General features: G+C 32.4%; 1 protein-coding gene across 3 annotated transcripts in view; it reads right to left on the bottom strand.

The window, feature by feature from the left end:
* LOC124359131 (serine/arginine repetitive matrix protein 2-like) overlaps positions 1 to 20,374 on the bottom strand; it is a 54,846-nt gene extending 34,472 nt beyond the window's left edge. For all 3 annotated transcript variants that reach the window (XM_046811612.1, XM_046811611.1, XM_046811613.1), the window contains exons 1-5: positions 20,171 to 20,374; positions 17,343 to 17,520; positions 9,971 to 10,122; positions 6,214 to 6,355; positions 751 to 923 (exon numbers count right to left, since the gene is read on the bottom strand). In XM_046811612.1, the coding sequence (XP_046667568.1) occupies positions 751 to 923; positions 6,214 to 6,355; positions 9,971 to 10,122; positions 17,343 to 17,510 (635 nt within the window). In that variant the 5' untranslated portion in view covers positions 17,511 to 17,520; positions 20,171 to 20,374. The remainder of the gene's footprint in view (positions 1 to 750; positions 924 to 6,213; positions 6,356 to 9,970; positions 10,123 to 17,342; positions 17,521 to 20,170) is intronic.
* Between the last annotated feature and the right edge of the window lie 249 nt (positions 20,375 to 20,623).

Genomic DNA, 20,623 nt, shown 5'->3' with positions numbered 1-20,623 from the left:
ACCACGGGTGCCTATTACGGAAAGGTTAACAATTATAATGCAACAGACAAGATACAATGACTTAAACCCTACAGAATAGCGTTTTTTCAAATAAAAATAAGGAATGTCTAACCACTAGATAAGCAGTTTCTAGCGTTTTAAATTGAAAATCATAAAATACTGGATTTTATATTAAGAACAAAACTCCAGTATAAAACCTTACATACTACATAATAACCTGTCAAGTAATTACATTGTGCTCTCATTAATCTCCCTTTCAATCCGTGTTGGTCTTGTTACAGCCACTATCAGGTACGGACAGTGAGAAAAACAGACATCACGTGATTTGGGCCAAAAACATAACCATTAGCCTCACTTTCCCCTTTCTCCCATTTGTTTTTAAAAAACATTATCAGTAAAATGCACAAAGTGCAACACACTATAACTTTTTAACAACAAAGTGGTGGCCACAACACATGTAGATTTATTTATTCTCAAGTTGTAAAGATTTCAAAGTTTGTAAACAAAATTGACAGTAAGAAAAATAATGGTGGGATTAAAGGTTTGTTAATGGTGAATAAAATCCATGGCTTAATAATAATCATTGTTAAAATATTTTTACAGTCGGGTGGGAACCCTGACAATATAAATTAAATAACTTTATGAATTAATTATTTAAGTGTCTATACTTTAAACTTGTTGCCCTCAGTGAATTGACTTTTGGGACACCTGCATTATATACACTGTACATCTTACATTTAAGAAACTTACTTGTTGGCAGATTTGAGTAGAACTTTGAACGTATTGAAGCTTTTCGGACTGCTGGCAGGCTGGGTAACGGCTAGAAGCCTTTTGTTCACTGGTTTTGTTGAATTGTTCTCAACACTCAAGTCAGTTACATTATGAATTGTCTTTCTCCTTTTAGGGTTAGGTTCTTTCTCGCCCTTTAAATTATCACAAATTTTAGAACATTCAACATAGTCAATTACAATAACATTTCTACACAAACAACTAAAATATAAAAATAACCCTGTTTTTTAATTTTTAATTGGCTATTGATAAATGGTTTAGAAAACTTGTTGTGTATAAAGGGTAATGCCCAAAATCAAGTCACTCTGTAAAATCTTTCAAGGCATTTGAGAAACCTATTTTTGGACTAAAGAACAATAGCTCTAACAATTTTAGTCAATTCTTAATAACTATAAACTACAGTTAACCTTAGTTATGAAAAGATCTGATAGATATCATTTCCACGTTCCATACTGAGAAAATAAACTAAGAAATGAAGTAACTAACAAATGACTGAAGGTAAGGTAAGCTGCAGTTAGTCTTTATAGGCGGTATTACACGTAGCTGCTTGTAGTGCTAAAAAATGACACATGCTGATGGATATATCATGTTAAATATTACATGAAGAAGAATGCAAGACTATAACATGTTGGGCTTGCAGGCTGGGATCCCAAGCATCCACTTGTCCATGCACATATTAGATGGGGAAAGGGTTAATACTATCGGATTTAATCGGGTTAATAATAACTGAATTTGTCCAGTTAGTACTAAGTGAATATCTAAATAAATGTCTGAGTACGAAACTGATTCACTTTTAGCACTGTTAGGTATCCCATGATTCTAAAGCCTGCTAAGGGGCCATGACACATGCGCAGCAAGTAAAGCTGCTGAATGCATGCTGACAGGCCTATTACACGTATCAGCATGCTCGAATGCATGTTATCAAAACAATTTGATATTCGCCAACAAGCTGTTAGCAGTTTGCAAATGACAACATCTGTACCGTTGTTACACAAACAACTTGTAGCGCTACATGTTGAAATCAGCATGTAGCGCTACAAGCCGCTAATAGTACAGCCTTAACCCAATGTGGTTCGATTTGTTCGAATGCGAGCATCCCAGAGTATGAATTAAATTTCACATCAGGTCAAAACACTAATAGCGATCCACATCAAAGTGCCCGCTGTTTATACTCAACCTACCTTAAAATAGAACCTTATTCTGGTTTATAAATACATTTTCTTCTATATACAGTATATAGCATTTGCTACATAGGCAATTTTAAATTTATTTATTAAATATTGATGGGAGAAATTATATACAGGGTGTCCAAAAAGTCCCGGGTCAGTTAATTAGTGATGTTAAAATATAGATAAATTTTAATTATGTAATTTCTCAAGAAAGGGCCTGCGGATGTAGGATGATACAGTTAAACAACAGGTTTTCTGGTAGTCTGCTTTGTGAACGGGTTTGTTCCCGCTGACCTTGTTTTTCAGGAAATTTTTAGAACAGTTGTATTTAGCCTCGTTTATAATAGAGAAAAGTACATTTTAATCTTATTTAAATTATAATTTTTATTTTATTTGAGTTTTACAAGAAAGTTAATTTGTAGTTCAATTTTACCTTTAAAAAAAGAAGTTAACATTAATTTATTTTGTTTGAAAGAAGAAAATATTTTCTTGAGGAAAACCTTTACAACAAAATTGGTTGTGTAACCTTTTGGGAATTTAATTTAAACATCTAACAAGTACAAGGATTTTAATGAACTACAAGTTAATAAACAGTTTTTAAAATGATTTGAGAAAATATTCTCCAGTCTATCTACCCTAATAAATATAATTAATTAATTTCCAAACTACGTAATAAAGTGCAGTTGAACTCTACACAGTAGAAATCCAATTAACTGAGCTGAATGGGACTAGGACTACCTCAAATAGAGAAAAACTCAGATAATAGAGATTAGAATAAAACATCATAACCTACAGAAAACTCAATATTGATTAATAAAAAAGGGTTTATGCATACAATATATGAGGTGTATCTAGAAAATAGTATTGGCAGAGCCACAGAAAGAATACAATATAGCAGAATGTCATACAGCCGATCATGTGACTCCTCCTCACTCCATTCCTCATGTTTCGTCTGGCTCCCGTTCTTATTCTGCCTGTAGAGTTATAAGCAGTTAACCTTTGGTATCTGCATCAGAAAAATGTTGAGTATCCAGAAAAAAAACGGCATGTAAACATCAAATTTCTTTTAAAACGTGGAAAATCTAACATTTGTAATTTTACAAATGTACGGTAACGACTGTTTATCACAAACACAAGGGTTTCAGTGGTTTAAGCCAATAAAAGATTAAATTACTACATTAGCATCCTGACTACCCTATGTGAGCAAACGAAACAATTTGTGGTTCCCCTACCTAGATAATGCTCCAACTCACAAAGCTTTGTTAGTGAAGACGTTTTAAGCCAAATAAATCTCCGTCTTGTATCATCCATCCTACTCACCCCACTTGGACTCTAGTGACTTTGTTCACTGAAGTAAAGTCAGCTTTAAAAGGAACGAGACTTGAGACTGCTGAAGCCGTAAAAGAAAAAGTGACAGACAAGTCATGAACAGGATTACAGAAAATGATCAGCTACAAGTAGAAGTATGGGAACTACATGAAACACGAGGAGTACATGACTTGGTCGTATGACATTCATACCCCTTATTGTGTTCGTTCTGTGGGTCCACCAAAACTAATCCGATTTTTTTAGCCACACCTCATATTACGTGATTTATTACCCCGCTGCAACTAATAGGTGTGTTCTAGCTATGTACCATTATTGCTCAACTAAGAAAGGTCAAGAAAGCCATGCAAATTGCACAACACAGCATTTTGTTCTCCTGCACATCAAAAAGAGCCTTGGTACCTACAGCATAATGTTGTAAACACTCCCTAAAGGAATATTTATTTATAGAAATCATCCTTAGGTGGTTTTGATAATCAGAACTTGGATAAAATGAATTCTGCTGTACCTAAAATGCCTGCAGTGGTACTGAGAACTTAATAGCAATAATAGGCTCACAAAGTTCCTGGGAGGTAGGATGAAGTTTTAGTCATAGTCTAAATATTGCACAAACGGCTTGGGGAAGCCTTAACAGTATCTGGGCCACTATCAAGACTGAACTAAACCCACCAGTATGTACTACGTACATTAGGGTTATCTGAGTCTGTGTCAATAATCACAAAGTTACTTGACTTATAAGTACACTCATATGGACACAAACACACTATATCTTTATTGTCACTTTCATTAACACTCTAATGCCAAACCATTTCAGAGGATTACTAATTTTCTATTTTCAACAGTATATTCACTATTTTAATAAAAGTCAACTGATGCCATAAATAGCGATACTAGTTCTATACAGCTAAAGAAATTAACATAACAGTAGTGTTACATAGTAAAAGGTATTTATTATATCATCATACAATAAATTGCAATCTGTAGAATATTTATGAATATTCAACAAAATTAGACAAAGACTGTTGTTTAACTCTTTGATTGCCTTGAGCCAATGAGATCAGCGGGTATTCCAAAAAGTACTGATAGCCAATGAGATCGGCCCGTGAGTTTTTCCGAAAAGTGCTGAGGATCGACTGGATCGGCTTTTCTAATATTTATTATTCTTTTACTAAATATTGACATATGGCATCAATGCTAAAAATAAACTACAAGAGATAGAGAAATAAAATTTTGGTATTTATCAATAGGATAGCAAATGCAACAATTGTGCCAAGTTTCATCAAAATCTAAAGAGGTGGGTGTCAAATTAATTATTTACTGGGTGATTTGACATGGAATGACCCATTGTACTTAGTCTCATTTTATACATAATAAAACAAATACACATAGATTATCTATCTTGGTTTAATTTGTTACAGCTGGTAAAAGCTATTTGCCAAATATGAGACACAACTTATATGCAAGTACAGATTTTCAATATTTTGAACCAATATATAAGAAAACTCATATTTAATATTATAGATACTCACTTTTGAAACTTGGTATGTTATACCTGTTCCTACTTATACAGGAAACAATACAAAAAGTTGTATATAAATGTATTAAGATCAATAAATAACAATTTTTCTTTATCAACACATACAAGCCAATTTAAATTTCTTTGTGTATTTTTTAAATTTTTAAATCTCAATGAATTTAACATCCAATTTTCATTTAATATTTTAAATCAGATCCTACTTTTCCCCTAACACAATAAAACAAAATTAATCCCATTATGTTTATTCTTGAAAAAGTTAAAAGAATTATTTTGTGGAACACTATAAAATACCAAACACAAAAAATCAAAACTCAGTTATACAGATACTTAATATTTTGAAATTTGTTATGTTCATTCCTATGTACATAATGAATAATCAAAAAGATGCATACAAATAGATTACGTAATAAAATTACAATTTTTGTATTAAAAAATTAATGTTTGCTTTTATTATTTTAACATGTTTTATCATTCAAATAAGTATTAAAACTTATAACTTACTTCCCTCTTAATTAATGAACAAAAATCATCTCATTATGTTCATTTTTCAAAAGTGTGTGAATTATTTGGCTGAACACTATATAAACATCAAAAGTGCTCGACACTGAGAGAGGTGACCTGTCAAATGCTTGCACTGATCCCCTCAAAAGTGCTTGGCATTTTAAGTGTTAAAACACTCAGTTAAGACTAATAACGATGATAACACAATTATTAGAACGTAAGAAAGTAAGTTTCAATATGTTTTTACAACCTAAACTCGTCATCGTGCCATGTCCCAGCCACTGGATGAAATATTTTGATATCGATCCACAATAGGTTAAAAAAAAATTATTATATTACAAGACACTTACAGACTAATACTGATAAGCATTACCTCTTATATGCATGCTCTCAAGAGTGTGCAGAATGACTCAGTTAACTTCCATTTAATGTATTATAAAAAAAACCATTGTTTCATGAACTAGGTATGAAACAAAAATCAAATACTTAAGGCTTCATGCAAGTAAGTTTCTTCTGTGCACCTCATATAAACTCAATTTTTTATTATCTAGCTTGACATCCACCTCAATTACATGTATAGATAACACAAAATAGTTAAATACTAGTATTTTAAATTAAGCAATCATTACAATTACTTACAAAAGAATAAAAATGGCATTGTTAAGCTAGAACTAGTTTGTTGAGACAAATGTTTAACTTTGAAAAAAAAAACCAAATGGTTCAAATTAAACAAGACATGAAGAATAAAACTATGATTGATTACAAAAATGAGATTCTTATTGCAAGTAAGAAATGATTTATAACTTTTCTTAAGTTTAACAGTTAATCAAAAATCTGTTGACATAAACTTAAAAAATAATTTTCTATTAGATTTATTACAAAAATATCTACCTGAGATGCCATTGAAATCATCCTGTTTACTCTGGAGTTTTCAGAACCAAAAGAAGAGTGGCGATTCTTGTAGACGGCCATGGGCATCTGTACCATACTCATTTGGCCTTCACTGTTTCCTTTCTTCGCCGACTTTGGCGTACTAAACATAGTTTTATTTTTACAATGACAATTGATACTAAATAATACTATACATTATACTAACATCACAATATATGTATTGTTAATTGTATTCATATCTAAAAAATCAAGTTTTAACAGGGTATTCTTTTACAAGATGATGAACATGAATGAAGAGGACTAAGATGAAGTAAGAGTAAATTATATCTTCCTTGTTAAAATGTGTTTTCTAATCAAGTAAATTAATTAAATTATTACCCCAATATGAAATAGTAGCTAAGATAATCGTACACTTTTATTTCAACTCTGAAGTATAAGGATTTCAGAATTTATAAAATAATGGGCTACTGATATTTATTATCTATTCCCAGATAGATAACAAGAGTAACACAAGGTCACATAGATCAGTGTGCCTGGATAACCAATATACTGTAGTCTTAAATCTCCTAAAACTTGGGTATCCATGACTTAATCCACAATCCATCCAAAAACTAGTATCTCCAGGCCCTTACACCTTTACGAAAATCCATGTCATCTTGTGGATTAATACAGACATTGGGTGAATCTGATACCTATAATCTCAAATCATCCTAAAACTTGGGTATCTATATCTTTATAACCTGAGATCTTTACAAGATATACCAATAAATCTCATCATAAACAATCCACAAGTTTATATCTCCAGGCCCTAACATCTTTACAAAACTCCATGTCATTGTATGGATTAATAAAGACGTCAGGTAAATCTGGTACATATAAACTCTTTAATCTGAAATATAATTTTAAAACTGAGGTATCCATAACCTGATGTCTTTATAAGATATACTAATAAATCTCACCATGCACCACCCACAAATGTGTCTCCAGGCCCTAATGTGTGGAATGGTGTATGTATAGCTTATGGATCTATGTAAAGAGAAGTAGCCCAATGCAACAAAATATTTTGTTATTAAAATAATTCAAAGATTGTATAGTGCAGTATTCAACGTGACCCAAGTCACTAAATTTGTTATTGTTATGAATTACATCATTACAGTTACAGTTCTGTGAGTTTGATTCCGAGCTTTCTCTAAAATAAATTTTAGAAATTTGTTTTGGCCATTAACCCTAGAACTGGCGGTCATTTCATCCTGTAGTGTCGGGCTGTTTTGGAGCTTCGCACAAGGTTTTTTTTAAAAAAATTATTAAAAATATAAAATAAAAGCAATATAAATAAGAGTATATATTTTTGTGTTCAGAATTAAACGTAGAATTGCACTATATTGTAAAATTAACCATAAAAAATTTTCTAATAAACACTTTTTTAATCAAATATAAAATTTACGAAAAATATTTCTTAAATTTGGGGGGACCATACCTAGCAAATGAAGTTATAGTGAGAAATATTTATAAGTGAGATAGCCATTCTGTGTCAAATTTTATCTAGTTTCAGAAAAACATAAACATTATACACATTTATGAAAGCATCATAAGGCTATAGAACAAAAAGCAGCGATGCGTATAAATTCTGAAAATCGGGTGTACACGTAAGACTTTGGTAAAACAAGTTTTGCTAACACATTTATCTATGAATACATGTTATATTGCATATTTTATTACTTAGAATAAAATAGAATATACAGTACTAATAAAATAATTACCATAAATTATTTCTTGAAAAGTAAAAAAAAAGTTAAATTTTGCGAAAAATGTTCATTCAGCAAAATATAAAATCGTTTCTAAAGCTTGTACTATATCAAAATTTATAAATTTATGGTTTATGAGTAATAGGAAATATTATGTAGTTAGAAAACTATAAATATAACTAAATATATTGAAAAAATATAGAATAACCCAAACAGTTATTATATATAACCAAAGAAATTACAGGAAATATATATTTTATTGTGAAAACTATCTATTTAACAAAAATAAATAGTTACTTCAGAGCTAAAAGAGTGCTATAAATAACGTTTAGTAAGTGAAAACAATAACAAACTATGTGAAATGAATTTTAGCCAAGTCATTTTGCCATAGCCTACACAAAGCCGGTAATTTCTCAAACATATTTCAGTAAATAGAAATTGATTTATTCTAAAATATATATGTTTACACTACTACGACATCAAACAACACACTACATTAAATACGACACTAAAACACACGTAAAACTATTAAAACTTACAAATATCCACAGCTCGGCACGAAAGTGATACAGAACGGCAGCGGCAATATGGCGGTCACAACAAACTGCGTCGTTTTCTTTTACGTTCAAAATGACAAGCTTGCTACGTCATAACCATAATACAAAGAGGAATAAAACTCATCTGTTACCTAGCATATTTCTTCCCGAATCCAATGGTGCATGAATTATATCGATACGTTACCGGAGTATATTGTAAAAAGTAATTATACGAGGGAATGTTTGACCGACAAAATTTTGACGGTTAACACCACAGAAGCGGCATTGACCGACAAAATTATGTCGATTAACAGTTCTAGGGTTAATTTGTGGATAGTTAATAAAATTATAAATTAATTCTTGTACTATCAAGTTATAAAATATTTGCTTGTCAAGTAATCACTTGTTGCACCATTTGCTTTAAGGCTATCTACTGTTCTTAATAGCTACCAAAAGCATCAGAACTCTTGGGAGATGTTCATTTCCAAACATCACTATCCAAGTTTACAAAGCTTCAAGTGACTGAGTGGCTTATTGAAACATTAGGTGGCATATGCACCTGATACCAATACAACCTAATCACAAACCGTCCTCAATGGATTACTTAAATTATTCCTCACTGAAATTTTACTAAAAAAGTTTGCTGTTTATTAATATTCTATAAAAAAATTTACAAATATAATTTTTCAAACTATTTTGTTATGAGTTTAGCACAACAAAATTGAAATTTTTGTATAAATACAAATTTGAAATTAAGTACATACAAGGGCGGTTTGATAAGTCAGTTAATTTTTTAATTTCCCACGCATTAACTTTAAGTGCAACAGTGCTACAGTCAACTGTAATCTATCAGTGGACAACTTTCTAATTTTGAGCAAGCTGCGTCTTGCATTTGGTGCTTGATCAAACCGTTCAAAGCAGACAACCTCATACAATTTTACAAAAATAGAAAAAAAAAAATATAATTGGTATGTTTTAAACGTTTATTGCTACAAATTTAATTTCATCATCTTTTATTACAATATTGTAAAAAATAAAAATAAAAAACAATAATGGTCATATTATAAAACCAATTTATTCAAACTGAAACCCACCCACTGCAAAACGATTATAACAATGCATTCTAGAAGCTGTCTTCTTATTGGGATTCGTTATTAATTTAAAAACAAACACTCCAATAATATTGGTTTTTATTTCTGTGAGGCCTTTCGTACTCAATGAGCACATCAGACCAACATAATTTAGGAAACTTTTAAAGCTTTTTACGAATAGTTACAGTGAACCCAACAATTAAAATAATTGAATAAAAATTTAAATAATTAATTGAGTGAAAAACATTTGTGCAATGTGCAATAAGGGTCCCAATGTCAGCCCTCAGAAAATATACGTTACAGTTCTAGATTTTTTCAACCAGGTGGCTCCTCATTCTATATTACCCTATTGTAATCTTATAATACATCAAATACAATTATTTACTTCAAGGGTTTAGAAGAAATGGGATATTCCCAACGGAAGTGCCTGTCTCCAACAGTTATGATGTCAGCATGTTTGAGCTCGTATTGGTTAGCTTCAATAGAGTTACCATTTACTAGAGTAGTGTTGCTGGGTGAGAAGTTGCGGATGTAAGCCTGCAAATAATCAGAATTTACAAATTGATAACACAAACAAAAATACATTAAGTTATGAAATAATACAAATTAATTTTTAATACATTAAAATTGATATTCCTATAAATATCAATTTTGCTAATTCGATTTCGCTAATCGAAATTTCTTGGCCAATTTACAATAGTTGATATCAATAAAACATATTTGTTAGTAAAAAAAAAATTGTGGCACAAACAAACAGGAAAATTTGAAGTTATAGATCTGCAATAAGTGTGTGGGGATGACATTATTCTGCAGAGTGGTAATAAACATTAGTTGAAATGGAGCGGTGCAAAACATTCAATCACCATGAAACATTGATAACACAAACATCAACACGGTGACAGTTTCATAATGAGTTTCAACGCCATTAAGAGGTTCTGCCCAGCGATCATGTTTCCTCTTTACACATAATCAAAAACTCTGAAAACATAACAAAGATTTGATATGACTGGTTAGGCTTTAAAGAAAACGCCTACTGAGTGTGCATTGTCTTTTCAAACCCCAGATAACATTGATGCTGTATGGCTGTAGTGGAGAGGTATCCTCATTATTCAATGCAAAACATTGCAGTCATTGTACTCCATAACCTTAGCTATCATCCTTAAAAGCTTCAGATCATTCAAGAACTGAAACCAAAGTATGGCGAGTTGTGCTTATACTTTGTGAACAGTTACGTCCTAAAATGTATGAGGACACTAATAATTTTATTTTAAAAAAAGATGTCTGATGAAGCCAACAACAGCTTAACGGATTTATGAACAACCAGAATGTATGTTGCAGACAAAGATTAATTCTGCTGAACTTCATCAGTGTCTAAATACATTCCTTAAGTTATAGTATGGTGTGCAGTCTTAACTCATGGGGAAATTAACCAGTAGTTCTTTCGAGATGTAGATGACTCTACTGCAACTATTTCACGTTTTTTTAAAAATCACCAATCAGAACACCTGGTTTCAATAAGATGGCATTACCTCACATACAGCCTGACTGTCTATGGCAGCAGTAAGACATTTTTTAGGAAACACATAGTTTTAAACTTTTCCACACTATCCCATTTTTAATAAGTATTTCCCAAACGAGCTAAAGTGAGTTTGAAGCATGTTTCAAGGTTATACATAATTTAGCCTAACTTTTCCATATTTATAATTTTTTCTTCAATATATTTTTTGTCTATAAATTTACATTATAAATAAGTCAATAGACATATTACTCATTTACATTTATCCTATGTGGAAGTATGTCTATTTTTCCCTCAAACATGCCACACATAGAAGTTGACCTTGATGCTGGAATGAAGCAGGAATAGAGCAATATGCATCATATTCATATACATTGAGTATTAAAATGTGAAAATGAAATAAGGATATTCATCAGGTATCATCCACTACATTACTAATATATTTGTTTTCACACAAAAACAAAAGTATTCTACGTTTGATTTATTAATTATATAATAATTCAATAAATTTGTCACCCACAAAATTCACTCCTCTCCATCAAGTATTTTCACTTAATATTGATATATCTCTATCTCATTTACACATTTTGTAATCTAAACATTAATAACGACACGAAATATTCTCTCTAAAACAAGAAAAGTATGCACCAAATTAGCACAGTGATTGTTACAATGATTCAGACTGATATCAGAACAGCCGGTGAATATAAACCATAATAGGTTAAATCAAACTAAATAGCCAACAACTGTACCAAACAGTTACAAAACATTAATAGCTTATAAACTAACTATTTGACTATTGAATAGTCAAATTTCAATTAATATGATTACTTTAAAAGCCAATAATCTAAATATAGCAGATGTCTTTATGGAAGATATGTCGGCATGCCAAGGGTTAAAGAGTGCTAACGTCATTTGGCCACCACAGTCTCCCAATCTTTCTATATTTGATAATTTTTATATATAGGGATATCAAAAGAGAATTGTGTGTCACAGTAGACAAGAAAACCTTGAAAGTTATACATAACATAACAACACATCACTCATATCCTGAAGAACACACACAGCCATACTAACCTGAACCATAAGATCAGCTAAATGAATTATGAGGCACAATGGGCAGCACTTAACTGATGCACGTGGCTAACATGCTGAAGAACACATTATACCACACTATTCTGAGTCATTGAATCAAGATTAATTATATATAGCTAAACTCTTTGTAAATAGTTTTTCTTCTATATTATGACCAGAAATTAATATTCCTGTTTTTAATTCTTACAACACAATTATACAAAAAAGATTTATATTGATTTTTGTAAAAAAATCCTAAACGACTGGACCGATTTTGATGAAATCTTGTGTGTGTGTTGAAGGGGATTCGAGAATGGTTTAGATTCATGATTTGGTCAGATTTAAATAGTTTATTTTATTAATTTTTTATTTATAAATTGTTGTTGATGTTAGAGTGTTTTATATTGGATCCGGCAGATTGTGCTACGACATGTAATACAAAGTGAACTGATACTTTCAGCTCAAGTTCATCAAAGAGGCAGAAACATTTGTTTACATTGAAATTTTAGTAACTATTAAATTACTGTAAACTGCTTGATCAGTAGTGTAATGCAGATTGCAGAGACGAAGTTATTATCTAATTTTAAATTTTGATTGCGCCAATGATCAATAATCCATCTAATGCCATGGACATGTTATTAGCTGTTATAAAAACTACCTCATTAAATAAAGCTGTGAATGTTTGCAAATAAAGTAATCTAATCTGGTTAGCTCCTTTAACATTGTGTCTGGCATTTTTACTGTAGTTCTTGAAAAGCAAATGGGGATAACACACTCTTGCCCTTATGCTAGAAGCATATACCCCTTATACATATTTATTGATCGGTAAAAATATCAAAATCACTTAATCACCAAAATTTAATCTAAGTTGAATTCTGAAACCAAAATATGAGACCATTGTTTTGGTTAGTGCAACAGCATAAATCAATTGTGGAACTGTAAATAGATTAGACCGGGGGTGAATTTAAACAACCAGAACAGACTCATATTGACTGTACAGCAACTTTTTAGTTGGACGTTACACTTTCGTCATTGGGATAAGAAGGCTAACTCTTATTGTTACTGAAATCGTCGGAGCACTTCAATAAATTATCATGGAATGTTGGAGGGAATACGAATCTTATAAAAACTGTTTCACTTTACGACTTCAGGACCCCAAAACACTGTTCTTTAAACTTAAATCTAAAATGGATCAGAAGATTGGAATAGCATTGAGTGACTATCGATTATCTCAGGAGTGTTTATTATATCATACATACAGAATACATGAGTATATTGTCTGAGTTTTTAACAGGAAAATGTGTGCGAAGCCGTGGGTAACTGCTAGTATATATATAAACATTCATTTATATATAAATGAACTACCTAAGATGTTATAAAATAAAGAAAACCATCAATTTGTTTAATGTGTATTTACACACAAAACCAGTATAATGAAATATAACTACAATTTTATTGAAGTTTGACTTTTTTTGTCAATTCATGACGTCAACTTGAGCAGCCTTGATGTTCGAAAATAAACCATCCATTCATGCCACCACCTATTGCTTTGTAAACAAGTTTATATGTAATGCAGCATATGCTTTCCAATGGAGAATTTTGTTAATAATAATACAATAGATATCAAAGAGTATGTCGTCGTCGTCGTCGTCGTCATCGTCAGACGTTTTCCGTTCTCACGGGTTCGTCGTACACAGCCTCCTCCCACTTTAGTCTATCCTTCCAGGTCTCTCTTCATCCACCTGTATTTTCGGTAGTCCCCTTCTCTCTATGTCTTTCCACACTTGGTCCTCCCATCTTCCTCTCGTCTTCCTCTTGGTCTTCTTCCTCCTTCCTCCTTCTCCAGTGCTATTCTAGGCATTCTATTATCTCCCATCCTCTTCACATGCCCCATCCACTGTATTCTTCTTCCTTCCATTGTCTCTTGCAGTGAAACTACCTTTCAATCTTTCTCTGGTTATTTCGTTCCTTATTCTATCTCTTCTTGTAGTCTTCTCTATCCCTCTTAAAAAATCTCATTTCTGCAGCTTGCAATCTGCTTAAATCATTTTTAGTCCACGTCCACGTCTCTGCTCCATATAATAAAATTGGTTGGGAAATAAGATTTATACATCAATACTTTTGATTCTTTCCCAATGTTCCAACTCCACACAATCTTCTTCACCATATTGAAAAACTTTCCACTCTTCCATATTCCTGTTTCCTATCTCTTCTCTTATTGTGCCCCTATCTGTTATGATACTTCCTAAATAACAGAATTTCCTTCACCTTTTCAAGTCTTTTTCCTTCAACTAACACGTCTTTGTTATTTCCATCCCTTCTCTCTACTTTCATTACTTTACATTTTTGTATGTTCATCTCTAAAACCATATTTCTTCGCCACTTTTGCCCATTTGTTTAACTCTCGTTCTAACTCTTCTACCCTATTTTCCCATATCATTATGTCATCCGCATATGCTATTGTCTTAAGTTCTTCTGCTCCTCTGTTTCCTTGTACTTCTAGAATAATTTCATCCATTATAATATTGAAAAGGAAAGGTGACAATATGCTTCCCTGCCTTACTCCTCTCTCTGTTTTAAAAGTTTCTCTGTATATTTTTCTTCAATTCTCACCCTGTTTTTACATATGCCGTACAGGTTCTTTATTCTTACTACTATATTCCCTCATGCAATCCTCTCTTTCTCATACTCTCCCATATCCTTTCTCTCAGTACCTTATCATATGCCTTCTGTAGGTCTATAAACGCTACCATTGTATCTTTTCCGTATTCCCACCTCTTTTCTAAACACTTGTCTCATCACAAAAATAGCATCCACCGTTGACCTACCTTTCCTAAAACCACATTGCTCCTCTCTTCCTGTTTCTTCCAGTACTGGTCTAATTTTCTGCAACAATATTTTTTCATAAATTTTTTATGTATGGCACAACAAAGTTATTCCCCTGTAATTCTCGCATTTTTGCTTATTGCCTTTCTTAAAAATCGGCACTATTATTCCCATTTTTCCAGTCTTCTGGTATCTTCTTTTCCTTCCAAATCACTCTCATCACTCTGTACAACCATTGAATTCCCCAATGGCCCGCCGCCTTTATCATCTCAGCCGTCAGCTCGTCTATTCCGCAGATTTCCCCTCTTTCATCTCTTTAACCGCTTTTTCCAATTCGCACATACTAAAATCCTCTTCATCTTCTGTCTCCTCTGTCATATCTCTTCTTTCCTCTTCATTTTCTGTTCCTTCCAGTAGTTCCTTAAAATACTCTTTCCACGTCTTCAAAACCTCTTTCTCCTCCCATTTGATTTCCCCTGAAACATCCACCACCTTAGTCAACATTTCTTAGGTTTCGTCTTGTTCCTTATCACCCCATAAAAAAATCTTCTTATTTCCTTTGAAGTTTGATTTCAGTTTTTCTTCAAAATCCTTCCATGTCCTCTCCTTTGCCTCCTTCATCATCTTTGCTGATGCCCTTGCAAGTCTCTTCCATTTATCCCTCTTTTCGTTTGACCTATCCTTAAACCATTCTCGCCAAGCTCTATTTTTGTTTTTAACTGCTTCAGCAATTCTTTCATTCCACCAAGGGGTCTCTTTATCCCTTCTTTTACCTGAAGTTCGTCCACATTTTTCTTCTTGCAGCTTTGACTATAGCATTCTTGAAATTTGTCCATTCCTCCTCTCCTGTTTTGACCTCCCCCTTGGGTATCGTTCCTCTAATATTATTTACAAACTCCTCTCTAACTTTCGTATCTTTTAACTTCCATGTCTTGATTTTTGTTAGTCTTTTGCATGTATCCTTTCCAAACCTCATTCTTTGAAAATCAGCTACCACCAGCCTGTGATCTCCTCCCATACTTTCACTGGGTATAACTTTTTACATCTGCCATGTATGGCTGCAGGCATTTCCTCACTAATATATAATCTATTAAACTTGGCTGTTCACCATTCCAATTGTATCTTGTGTATTTGTGGCTATCCCTTTTCTTGTTCCAGGTGTTCCCTATCACTATATCATTCCTTAAACAAAAATCCAGTAAATTTTCTCCTTCTAAATTCCTTGTTCCTACTCCATAACATCCCATTACCTCTTCATATCCTTGTCTAAACTTACCCACTTGTGCGTTAAAATCCCCAATTATTATTGTTCTCTCTTCTTTTACTTGTCCTTCCAGATCCTCTTCAAACTCTCTCTCTTCATCGTCCGTGCATCCTGTTTGTGGTGCGTATACCTGTATTATGTCCATTATCTCCCCCTCCATTCTGACCGTAACCTTAATAATTCTTTCACTTACCACATCCACTTTCATCACTCTGCTTGTCATCTTTTTGTCCATGACTATAAGCTACTCCATTTCTTCTTCCAATTTCTCCTCCAGACCACCAAATCCTGTATCCCTGTCCCACTTCTCTTACTTCCACTACCTTTCCACTTTGTTTTCACTGATTCCCATTATGTTTATATTCTTCTTCTCTTCATCATCTCTACTACCTCTTCTAACTTGTTCCTAAGCGTCACAACATTTTATGTACCAAATCTTAACCTTAAACAATTGCCGGGTCGTTGCCGTAAATTTCCATCCTTTCCGAGGCTGTTCTTATTTTTGAAAGCAAGTTTTATCCACTACCGGCTTGCTAGACCTGACGTAGCTTCACCAGAGTATGTATAATCCACAAAATTAGCATTACAGTATTAAGTAATATACTACAATCAAAAACATAAATTCCATAAAATTATGTGATCTACAATCTTTAAGTGTTTTAATATTCCTTAAAATTGCGGGACCCACACTCAAAACATATAAAATAGTTATTTAAAGTCTATCAAATCACCTTTTAATTTTTAATCTATTTTAGCCTAGTTAAATTATTTTAGTCAGAATATAACAATACATATTGTAATTGTTTTATGATGATTACTGTTTCATGTTATTTCTTGTTTGTTTAATTTGTTGGATTGTAACATATTCTTGTATTTTATTTATTAAATTATTTATACAATAATTACAGTCTTTGAATCAATGATAGTAACACTCATGGTAAACTTTGTTGCATTTATGGTTTTGATAAAGTATGAGAAATATAACATATGCTATAACGTCTGATGTGTCTTATACATATCTTGTTTTGTAAATAATCAAATTATAACAATTAAATTGATTCATTTAAAATAACATACCGGTTTCCCAGACTCGGCAGTGATCACACAGTGTTTCCTGGCAACATTAGCCACAAACACTCTAACATCACAGGTGATGCTATGACCAAACACACACTCAGTAGAAGTCACAGGATACCTTCCTCCCAAGGACCCATTGCGGGTAATCACCACAATGTATCCTTGCATTGGTCTACTCCTAAACATAAGAAAAACATAATGTATTGTTATAGATTTTTAGGTAGAATTGATTCTGATAAATTTATATCTAATTTCTTGAACCTGGACTGTAGCAATAAAATCTTAACAATTTTGGTAAAATAGTAATATAGGCAAAACTGCAACAAAAACTGTTGATTTTCATTTTTCCTCCCATAAGATAGTTCCAAATACTGGACTACTAGAGATTGAGATGATTTCGTTCTAACTAAATATACTAAAAAGGTTGTCCTAAGAACTATTTAATTTTGAAAATGTTCAACTTTTTTTGAACAAAAACGATTTCCAAATATTAATATTTATATAAATACAACTTGTCATGATACTTAAAACGCAGAAGTGGTAAATTAAATCTAGAATTGACAAACAATAACTCAAAACTTTTGAAAATATTTCCTCATAGGAAAAAAATATTAATCTTACAATTGTTTTCGGAGATTTTTATTCCAATAGACCTAGGTTAGACAAGTCTATTTTTTATTTCAAAACTAATAACCCAATTTATAAAATGTTGTTGACCTCCTAATAAAGTTAATGAATAAGCTAGTATTTTATAAGTTGAGATTAGAGAAAATAAACTCTGTCCTACACTTAACTTTTAAATCAACAACTTCAGATGAATCCTGAACAATCTGGTCACTAACGGTGAGGGATGAGACTGCTAGCACAGAGAAATGCTACGTACGAGCATGTCAACTAAATTGTCAAATACTATTCCAAAAAAATATGCCTTTAGGCCTACACAGTTTTAAATTTACGATATGAAATACCGGAAATTATAAGTTAAAGGCCGACCTGGCAAATCACGAATTTGACGTTATCAACGTATTCTGCTCATCCTCCTAAACAAAAAATATATGGCTTTAGGGGGTGCAAATGACAAATAACATGATTTTAGAGGGTATATACATAAATAGTTAAGTTCTTAATGTTTTAATGTTCTGTTTGTGTGCTGTGTCTGGACATCTCTAAATATTATCTGCGGGTGGGACTGATAGCGTATCTATTGTCTGAGCGCTCTGGGGCAAAAGTCAGAGATAACGTGTACTGTAGGTTGGATCGAGTGAGTGCGTGACAATCGTGGATCAACCATCCACTAGTTCGACCAATCATAGTGAACTGGTGTGTCGTAAATATTATCTGCGACTGGGATTGATAGCGTATCTATTGTCTGAGCGCTCTGGGGCAAAAGTCAGGGATAACGTGTACTGTAGGTTGGATCGAGTGAGTGCGTGACAATCGTGGATCAACCATCCACTAGTTCGACCAATCATAGTGAACTGGAGTGTCGTAAATATTATCTGCGGCTGGGACTGATAGCGTATCTATTGTCTGAGCGCTCTGGATTTACTTTATCGGTTTTACGGATTCTTTCAAATTTTAGTGCAATAGTTATAATAATAAATATATGTAAATTTTATTTTTAACTTTAAACTAATCTTAAATTAGTTAATTTACTCTATAGCCTACTCCTACTTATATGAAGAAGAAATAACCCAAACTCTTAAACACTGTTTTGTTTTCTTGCTGTTGGGGATTCAGGAGTTCAGAACTAGGTCCCAATTGGTTTCTTGAGAGCTGCTGCATACAGGGTAGGCTAGTGTTTGGGTGATTTGTTGCAGGTGGGATAGCGACATATGGCAATGTTATTCAATATAGTGGGTTAACTGCACAGTACAGTTTTCATAGTTAGATGCCTTGTCACTGTCATTACATCACATGCAGAATAGTGGGAGACTTAAATAACACTCGTAATTCTTTTGTTATGACACCCATGACACTACATGACACCCATGGAACAATGAAATATTAACTTACTCCGATCGAGAAAAATAAATCCACTTTCAACGCTCTATAAGTTCATTATATGTCATTTCTACCCATTGAAAACCTAAATTGTTTTGTTGAGGACAATAGCAATAACACAAAACTTGTAATTTGCTGTTCCAGCCGTTAACTTGACATTTAGGTATACCTAAATATCTCCAGTAGGTAGGTCAAAGTTAAAGTTGGTTTTGTTATTTGTAATGCCATTGTTAAATTCCTTTTGTTACTGTAATGTGTTATTCTTGTTATGTACGATTATTATATAATATCAAAAGTAGGGTAATATATAGAATATTTCGATAATAACAAAAGAATTACGAGTGTTATTTAAGTCTCCCACTATTCTGCATGTGATGTAATGACAGTGACAAGGCATCTAACTATGAAATCTGTACTGTGCAGTTAACCCACTATATTGAATAACATTGCCATATGTCGCTATCCCACCTGCAACAAATCACCCAAACACTAGCCTACCCTGTATGCAGCAGCTCTCAAGAAACCAATTGGGACCTAGTTCTGAACTCCTGAATCCCCAACAGCAAGAAAACAAAAGTGTTTAAGAGTTTGGGTTATTTCTTCTTCATATAAGTAGGAGTAGGCTATAGAGTAAATTAACTAATTTAAGATTAGTTTAAAGTTAAAAATACAATTTACATATATTTATTATTATAACTATTGCACTAAAATTTGAAAGAATCCGTAAAACCGATAAAGTAAATCTAGTCCTAGATTTTCAGATACATTTGAGATGTCACCAAGACTGACATACTAACCTAGGATAGTTATTTAGATGTATTTACCTTGTACGCCTATTTTGGACGAATTCAATAAGCTCAAATAACAATAAACGTAACTATAAAATCAATCACGGTTTAAATAAATGAAATGTCGAATGAAAACGCGAAGTCAAACTACACATAACAAACAAACTACCGCATCTTCCAGTTTCAAACTAAATCAAAATCAAAGCTAAGCTACTTTTCTAACGGTAACGGGTAACTGCCAGCGTAAAAGCTAATAAAATAGTTCGATAAAATACCACAAACTATTGAAGATTCGGGGGATATTAATTCAATTATGATAAGTATAAACAATTAACTCAAACATTATGGTAAATTTCCAGCTCAATAAAACAATTATGAACAAGAAACGTTTAACTAAATTTTAACTAAAATCATTAGTTTGCGGAGTAATATGTAATAAGAAGCCATGCCTTATTGCCATTGGTTGGTTTGTTCAATGAAACAATCTTT

The sequence above is a fragment of the Homalodisca vitripennis genome, chromosome 4 (genome assembly GCF_021130785.1).
Source record: "Homalodisca vitripennis isolate AUS2020 chromosome 4, UT_GWSS_2.1, whole genome shotgun sequence".
In the NCBI taxonomy this organism is placed as follows: Eukaryota; Metazoa; Arthropoda; class Insecta; order Hemiptera; family Cicadellidae; genus Homalodisca; species Homalodisca vitripennis.
Note: the sequence above shows the minus strand (reverse complement) of the source record. Positions and strands in the feature narration are given on the sequence as shown.